At 36.5% G+C, this 9,141-nt stretch overlaps 1 protein-coding gene across 1 annotated transcript in view; it reads right to left on the bottom strand.

The window, feature by feature from the left end:
- LOC104541083 (matrix metalloproteinase-16-like) overlaps window positions 1-6,449 on the bottom strand; it is a gene marked incomplete at both ends in the record, with an annotated part of 9,567 nt that extends 3,118 nt beyond the window's left edge. Inside the window, one exon of the mRNA XM_010185049.1 lies at window positions 6,301-6,449. Within this exon, the coding sequence (XP_010183351.1) occupies window positions 6,301-6,449 (149 nt within the window). The remainder of the gene's footprint in view (window positions 1-6,300) is intronic.
- Window positions 6,450-9,141: the final 2,692 nt, after the last annotated feature.

A 9,141-nucleotide genomic window follows, 5' to 3' on the forward strand; every position in this document is an offset into this window, starting at 1 on the left:
GCAAAGACAATACTGCAAAATCTATAAATCTTTACCTCATCAGTATTTGCAACTTTACTTCAGCTTCCTCTGGCTTTTTTTAAAGTGTCCATTCAACAAAGTAAACATTAGTGATTTCTGGGTTTAAATATTACCGAAAGTTTAATTTGGTCTAATAATAAAAGAAAATAAAGGAAATAAGCAGATCTTGGTTACAGACCAAAGGGCAGTTCTATTCTTCTTAGTAAAATGATCTCATATTTACAGTTCAGCAAATGAGATTAAAATTGGCTCAGATCTCAGAAAACTTTTAAACATGTTGTCAGTACTACATTTTTGTAGTTCATGTTAGATCAGCATGCACTTGCCATGCATTTTAATGAAAGGGTATATTTATATATGTTGTTGAAACTGTGCACACACATTGCAGAAAAAGACATACATACAGCAAAAGATTGGTGTTCTCACCTTAAGGTGATATCACTACATCAAAAAAAAAAGAAGCAAGGAATAAAGTAAAAAGGAATAACTATTATATTTTGTTACAAACACTGTACAAAAATTTCAACATCTTGTATAAAATATACATCACTTAAAGTTGTATTGTTTCAAAGGCAATGACTTTATATCAGTTTAATTAGGTGTCCCCCTCAACAAAAAAATGTTTTAATTATTTAGCTTAACTGATGGAGACCTATTTTATTAACAGGGTTTGCTCACTGGGAAGCCAGAGGCAGTTCAGTGTAAATATTCCAAGTTATGAATTTAAAAATCAATCTTCAAAGCTGTTATTAAAATAATCTCCCAAGTTATATCAAAGTCTCAATACTCTTACAGAAAAAAAACATTATCATTTACACTTCAGATTTAATACAAAAATTCAAGAACAGTGGGTAGCACGGATTCAAAATTCAACATTACCTTACTAGAACTACTGACAACCCATTTTTACCAAAACAAAACATAGCTCAAAATAACGTTACGAAATTCAAGCAATCACAATCTGTTCTTGCATTGATTTTTGCAGTGGTATGGATCTATCACGAAGACTGTGCTTATATCCTTCATGGTTTGGATGAGCAGAGAAAGTTCCATGTTGTCATGCTGTCTGTCCCACTAATGTTATTCATACATAAGCACTGGCACTGTGGTTCACAGACAACATAAACTCCAATGTAAATCAAATGGAAGCCGTTGCACAAGTGGTTCACTAGCTTTCAGGAAATTATCTTCATGCAAATTTTAAGGAAATATGCAATTTGCAGCTGAAGAGTGGGACCATCACCAACTCTCAGAACTTAGCTGAGAAAAGTTTAGCAGTCAGAATTTTAAACAAATTATTACAAGGTTACTATTGGAGTTCAGTATTTTCTAGCACAGAAATGAGGCAAACTGTTAACAGCCTCTGGCATACAAATTTTCCTTTTTTTGATACAATTTCTTAAAAAAACAAACCCTTAATTGTTCATGCACTAACTGGGAAGAAAACTTCTGTCAGTAGTAATCATTAATCCTCATGACATTGGGGGATACCTACTGTGCAATATCCTTTTCCATCTAGGAGGGAGTTTACAAATAAAACATTCATTTTTCATTTTCTTCCAAATACAGTTGATTTAAACATAGTATGATCAAAGTATTCCATGTTCTTGATGGTTTGCTGGAGTTCAATTATTTTTTTAAAATAATTGGTTTTCATTTTAAAAAGGTGCATCCTGGTACTGATTGTGCCTCTTTCATCTGTTTGTTTCTGAACTTGCAGAAATCTCTTATGCAGCAGTCCCTCAAAATTAATATTTTATCAGTACTCAATAAAGAGGCTTAATTGTGACTAATGTACTCTATCTGTAGACTATGTCACATCAAATTCCTCTCTTAGCTCCATTAGTTTGAATCTTGAGGAGCTATAAGTGTCAGGAAAATTAAATCAGTTTAGACTCACAGAAAATCTGAGAAGATTAAAATAAAAATACACAGCAAACCCGCAATGCTTTTCCAGTAGTGAGAGAGATGAAACCGAATTTCTCATAACTCAAGCAAGTTTCCTAACCATATTGTGGGGGGTTAAGAGGAAGAACCTCTTTCTGTTTCCTTACTTTCTTAACCCTTCAGGGAAAAAGTTTTGGTCTATTGAGGAATCAAAATATTAAAAAGAAAACTACCTTTAGTTAAATGCCCCTCCTAATTTATCCTTAATCAAAACTTCCACTAAGCTGTATAATGGTTTTGTTGGTGGTGGGGTTTAGATTTTTGGGTTTTTTTTTCAGCAGAGTTAAAGTAAAAAGGGAAAATAAAAGGGAAAGTCCAACCTGTCCTAGTGCAACTTGACTTAGTGTCTCAAAAAGCTACAGACATTTATTTAAGAAAACGACTGAATGGTACCCTTAAACTTCTTGTGAGGTGAGATAGATACATTTTCTAAATATCTTTACTTTCCCTTACTGTACTCTGGTATTACAGGACTTTGCTGACACTCCTCTAAGTAACAGGAAACAGTCAAAGAGTGATGTAAGATACAGTATTTCAGTCCTGTTACTGATGATGATTTGTCTGAAAGGCTTCTCACTGAATGTTTGCTGAGAGTACACGACCTTATATATAGTTTTTCTAGAAAAGCATTTACTAACAAAGTAGACCACTGAGTCGATTTCAATAGCCAAATATTTACCATTCACATTTACTCTGTGTTTGATAATTAATACAGAAACAGAAGAGACCACACATAAATACGATTACATCTTAATTATGACACCCTGGAAGGAAAGGATGCCAACCAGGAGAACCTGAACAGGCTGGAGAGGTGGGCCCATGCCAACCTCATGAAGTTCAACAAGGCCAAGTGCAAGGTCCTGCATCTGGGTAGGGGCAATCCCAAGCACAGATACAGGCTGGGCAGAGAATGGCTCCCGAGCAGTCCTGAGGGAAAGGACTTGGGGGTGTTGGTCAATGAAAAACTCAACATGAGCCAGCAATGTGCTCTTGCAGCCCAGAAGACCAACTTCATCCTCTGCTGCATCAAAAGAAGTGTGGCCAGGAGGGTGAGGGAGGTGATTCTGCCTCTCTACTATGCTCTCGTGAGACCCCACCTGGAGTACTGCGTCTAGTTCTGGGGCCCCAAACATAAGAAGGAATCGAGCTGTTGGAGTTGGTCCAGAGGAGGGCCAGGAAGATGATCAGAGGGCTGGAGCACCTCCCCTACGAGGACTGACTGAAAGTTGAGGCTGTTCAGCCTAGAGAAGAGAAGGCTCCAGGGGGATCTTATTGCAGTCTTCTAGTTCCTGAAGGGGTCCTACAGGAAAGCTAGGGAGGGACTTTCTACAAGGGCAGGTAGTGAAAGGATGAGGGGGAATAATGATAAAATGAGGGGGAATGATTTTAAACTGGAAGAGCGTGGATTTAGACTAGATATTAGGAACAAATTCTTGACTGTGAGGGTGGTGAGACACTGGCACAGGTTACCCAGGGAAGTTGTGGATTGTCCCTCCCTGGAAGTGTTCAAGGCCAGGTTGGACAGGGCTTTGAGTAACCTGGTCTAGTGGCAGATGTCCTTGCCCATAGCAGGGGGTTTGAACTAGACGATCTTTAAGGTCCTTTCCAACCCAAACCATTGTATGATTCTATGATTCTATGTTTTGGAAATAAACATGTATAGCAGTTTTAAGAAAAGACAACAGCTAGTCTTCTTCTACTTAGTATGTTTGGTTTAAGGATGTGCAAGACCAAGATGCTGATAGTAGGTCCATTTTCCAAAGTCTCCTTTTTAATGAATCATTGACTGTGTTTGATGACATACAAATTAATCACCAAAAATACTGTAGTAGCCCATGCAAATGTCAGAGAGTAATTTCATTGGGTTTGCCATTGTCATGATATTTGTATTCAGAATGTCCCTTGTATTTTTACACCATTATAATGACGTCTTTTTCTACCACTCACTCTTCCTTATCCCCAGCAATAAGCATGCATCATGCTTTTCAAGCCGCTTGGGAAATAAATTAAAAAATATAGCAAAAACGAGCGAAGTGTGAGTAGGGGTGGGAAGATGAACACTGTTCATATTTATGCATACCAAAATACTCATTGAGGGATTATCTTTTTTTTTCAGAGCAACACAATCCCCCTCAGGAGACTTCTGATGATGATGTTGTAGGACACTATTTCTCTGCTAATATCCCCAGAGTTGGTTGCTATCAAGATACTACTATAACTTCTTTTAATTGTTTGTCCTTCTGAAGACAAATAGGCACATCATAATCTCTTCTCAAGACATGCTACAGAAGCAGGTAAATCCTCAGGCACAAATGAGAACTTATTGTTTTAATGAGGTTCCTGCTGTACTGCTGTATTTTGTAATCCCAGAATTGTTTGTGATTACAACATACTAATCACAGAGAAATAAATGGTAAACTGTCACATATTTCTGGCCAAAAGAGATTATATACATTTTCTGTGTAGATGAAAGAGAAAATAATTTCAAACATTTAAAAAATACTGCCATAAATGAACAAATAAAAAAAAGTCCTTTGCTATATAGTTACACTTCCCATGAATATTCAGCATTCTTAACTGATGGTAACTTGAGACCACAGTTTAGTTGAATGAGGTTGTTTTATTTTTCTCAACATGAATGCAAATGTGACAAATAATTTAGAATCAGTTATCTTCTCAACTTGACTCAAGTTAATACAACTCCAAGTATGTAAGTAAATACGGAATTAATCCAGCATGAGTTATATGTACCTAAGAGTTGCCACGCTTTAATATATCTTCCTGTGTGAGTAAAAAATCATGCATCAAAAGGCTTAGAAGTCACAATACTCACAAGATTGCATGTTTTGTACTGCTGCATAGATGGATTCCTTTGTCTCTAAACTAAGAGATGGCCTCCACTTTTCCTTAGGTTACCACTTTCTATCTTCTCTCTACTGCTAACTGCTAACAGATTATTCTTTTAGTGAAATACATTGCCTCTTACAAAGCTGTCACTAATGTGTCTTTAAAAGGCTACTAGTGACTAGTATAGCAGCACTTTCCCCTCAAGGATCAATCACTGAAGCTATATGAAGAGCCTAGTCTTTCCACCCTGTATAATGGATCATAAACATACTTTTGAGCATGGCTCTCTCACAAGGCACTTACTGCTATTGCACTGCGAGTTTTAAGGTCCTTTAAATTCCTAAAATGAGGGATGTGTGATCAACTCACCGCCCCTTAGGGCAGCCCTAAAATCTGCTTTGCTTTATTGCTTTTCAATGCAATCATGACTGTGCCAGTGGAATAAAATGATTTTTCCAATCCTGCCAGCATTTTGGGTAGTCTCTTCCCTAAACTCCAAATGACAGAAGAATCATTTATGTCAGCTACTTTACCAAAAAAGAAAAATGAAAGATGACACATCAGGTTGGGGCTGGTAAATGGTAAATGAAGGAAGATTCCCCCCCCCCCCAAAAGCACTTTAGAGAAGTAGTAAAAACATATTTCAATAAAGTAAACGTTGGATATGTAGTGACAGTACTGTTTTGTTATTGTATGCTTCTCAAGCAAAGTAGATTTTTAAAATTATAAAATAATCTTAATTGCATTTTAACTGGAATGAGGCCAACAAGCACTTCAAATCTTAATCCCTGATACATTTTCTTAATCGTGTATTAATACTATATTTTTTATTTTCCTGTCACATTTTTAAAATTTGGCATAGCATAGAGTTGTTTGGAAGTGTCTTTTAATAGCTTCTTTTCACAAAATTTCTCTGTGTTCAGTCTGTAAGTAAAATCAGACACTGCCAGCCTTACACAACTTTAGAATTGCAAAAGGATGCAAAAGTAATCCAGTTTTACTGTATGGTAAAATGACCACACCTGGTCTTTTTTTTACTGGAAACCATTAAATGAATGGGCCAGTAGAGCGTGCTAAAATTCTTTTCAATGAGGATAAGGAAATTTACACTAAAGATTTTCCAGTAAGACTCTTTCCACTGTGAAAAGTTTCATGAATTCTTGCCAATTTTGAATAGGTTTCTCCACTTTCACACTGATAACCTTTTGGCACTTTCCTTAGTTAACCCTGAAACATTTTCTTTACAATCACATGCCGAAAGGCAGACAGCAGTTAGGCAGGTGACTACCTGCTACCATGAAATACATAAGATTAATTAAAAAAAAAAGAAAAACACAAACAAGGAGAGAGAAACATTTTAACTCCCCATCTGAAGCTGCAACACTATTTGGATATCCCAATCACCCTGCTTCATGTGTTTTTCCAGTTCTACTTTACCCTGCTTGAAACAGAAAAGTCAAGAGCAGTTCAGTACTGGTTACTTACTCAATTGTGTTCCTGTCCACTTTTCCTGTCATATTTATGCCATAGAACTGCTGCATGGCAGCTATAGCTGATTGCATGGTTTCTGCAGAGCGCAACACCGACATTCGGGGGTCAGTTGGTGGAAGGTAGCCATACTTTTGTAACCATACCTGCAATGACAAGTGCAGCGGCTATTAAATAGAAATTAAAGGAAAAAATAAATGTTCCCTAATATTAGTTTTACACCGTAACATAATGAAGCTTCTAATTCACCAAGCATAAATCCTGCTTAGTTTAGTGTTTGGGTTTTTTTGTTGGCTTGGAGTTTTTTGCAGAGAACAAATTGTTTGGAGCTTTATTTCACCTTCTTTATTAAAGATTCAGCTGTTTTAAGGCTTATAGTACTTCCTACCCAGGAACCAGCTCTCTTTATTATCTGAAACTGCCTGCTTCAATTATTTTTTTAATGTATTTATTTATTTGAAATTACAACTTAAGCACCTAACCCTGGCTCTAGGCACTTCAAGAAATTTTTAAGCAGACAAAATATAAAATCTATAATATATGCCACACATAATTGACTGTCCACAGGGTACATAATAATATCAACCTTCTATAACAATAAATCCAAAATAGAATAATAGAATCATTTGGTTGGAAAAGACCTTTAAGATAACTCTCACACAGTTACACTATATTGTTATTGTCTCTCAAAGAATATGAAAGAGACGGTGGGGAGCCATTCAGCTTTCCGAGAAGAATATCAAAATCACATACTTATAGACAAAGCAGGACATAGTGAAGTAGCAGAGTTTGTCCCCATTTACAAGAAAATCCCTGATAAGAGGATCGTCCTTTTTAAATCAAGATGGATTTAGTGCCAACTGTTTATGCTCCTAATTGTGCAGAAGTGAGAGGGAGAAGGTATTGTCCAAATAACCGACAGCTTTATGGATTAAAGCCAATATCTCAAGAACACCTAGAAAAAACTTCTGAAATGTGCTGTCCTCTTGAGGCAATGTTTCATAAACAAGTAACTGCAGTTATCTCAATGTTTCTTAGTATTCTCAAAATCTAGCCTATACAAAGCACAGTGTAAGACTTTTGAGGCAATGAGAGCACTCATGCATCTTTAAAAATGCCTTAGCTTCTCATCTCAGGACTGGAAGGACTCTCTAGAATGAAAGGTACATATATTGCCAATCTACAAGACACAGGTAAATTGCACTGCTGTAGCTTCACTCTTCTCAGTAACAAAGTATTTGTGACCCCATAAATCTGATCTTATGTTCTTTAAAAGAGATGAATGAACAGTTAAATAAAAAATGGGTTCAGCCACTTCTTTCAAATGTATCACATTACACTTCATGGATTCTGAATCAATACATTAATGAATGCTATTCACCCACTCTCTCCTTATAGAGTTGTGGGCTCTGTGGCTCATACAACACTTCTGAGTTTTTTATATGTTTATATACAGCCTAACACAAAACTCTGTACTCTGCAATCTTCAGTCTTAAGTTTTGCTCACGGAGTCCACTAGATTTAGTTCTGCAGCAAGTTAACCATGCTGATGGTGCACTCCTCTTTTACAGACCCAGTGAAGAACCTCAAGATGGATGAATTCATGTGCTTCACTTTAGTTAACACCAAACGTATATCATAGGTGAACACTGGCTCAGTGTAAATACAAGATAAAACTGGCATTAGAGATAGGGGAAATCTTCAGGTTATGAGCTCCAGTATTTCTAATTTAAACAGGTTTAGCTTCCCATAGTGCAGTTCAGACACAATCTGAACAATGTCTGTGAGCTCCACACAACAGGGAGATACAATACTGACAAGATTATGACCTAGTCTAACCTCCCTTACTGTTCAATCTCCCCACTATAATTTAAGCCTGTAACTTTTCATTTTACCTGCCACAGGTGAGGGGAGCCAATCATTCCTTTCCTCTCCGCAGCATCCTTTTACGTATTTGAACTCTCTTATGTGAGTCACTCTTTCTATTTTTTTTTTAAATAACTTAAAGAAACTTCTTTTCCTTAATCTTATTCATTGTCCACATTAACCTCCAGGAAACTAGAAGCTAAAATCTGTCTTTCCTAAGCATCTACTTGCACTAGATTTGTGTGTTACTTTCCATTATTAGCCTATTAACAAACACTGAACTTTACCTGAAGTGTTAGAAGTAACTCAGAACACAGACACTCAAACACTTAATTTTGGAGGGGGTGGGACGGGAGGAAATAAAATCAGCCTAAAAATATTTTTTCTCTCTCATTGAACTTCAAGCCTGATGTCCCGTTTACCTATACTTTTTAAAATTATAAATCCACACTTTACACACACTTTTTCCACTAGAAAAATTCCTTCACTGTAACTCCACCTTCTCTTTTCATAATTGTAAGGAAAAAGAAAAACAGAATTCATTGGTGATGAAAGCATTAGAGATGCTAGGAGTTTGCTGGGGACCTGTCACTTCTGCAGGAGTTCAAGGAACCTGTGAGTGTTCAGCATATGAGCTGCATCACCTTCCAGATTTTGGTTGTCATTGACTAGATGCCTAAGATTTGGGGGGGATTCTGCCATGACAAAAAGATCTTTTAATTTTAGTTTCTAACTGCTACTAATGCTATGCTATATGGATCATCTGGCTATAGAATAGATAACACTTTGTCATATGGCTCTATGTTAGCGTCCTTTAAAGAATAAAGCATGGACTAACTTAAAATGTATTAAATACACCAGTATACTTGAATCATTCAGATCTTTGCTAGTTTGGGAAGAAAGAGTGCTCTTAAAAACAGCATGTTGACACAAAATTTTCATTAAGAACAAATAAAACCTATATATCATTAA

The sequence above is a fragment of the Mesitornis unicolor genome, unplaced genomic scaffold, assembly GCF_000695765.1.
Source record: "Mesitornis unicolor isolate BGI_N332 unplaced genomic scaffold, ASM69576v1 scaffold7595, whole genome shotgun sequence".
Lineage (NCBI taxonomy): Eukaryota > Metazoa > Chordata > Aves > Mesitornithiformes > Mesitornithidae > Mesitornis > Mesitornis unicolor.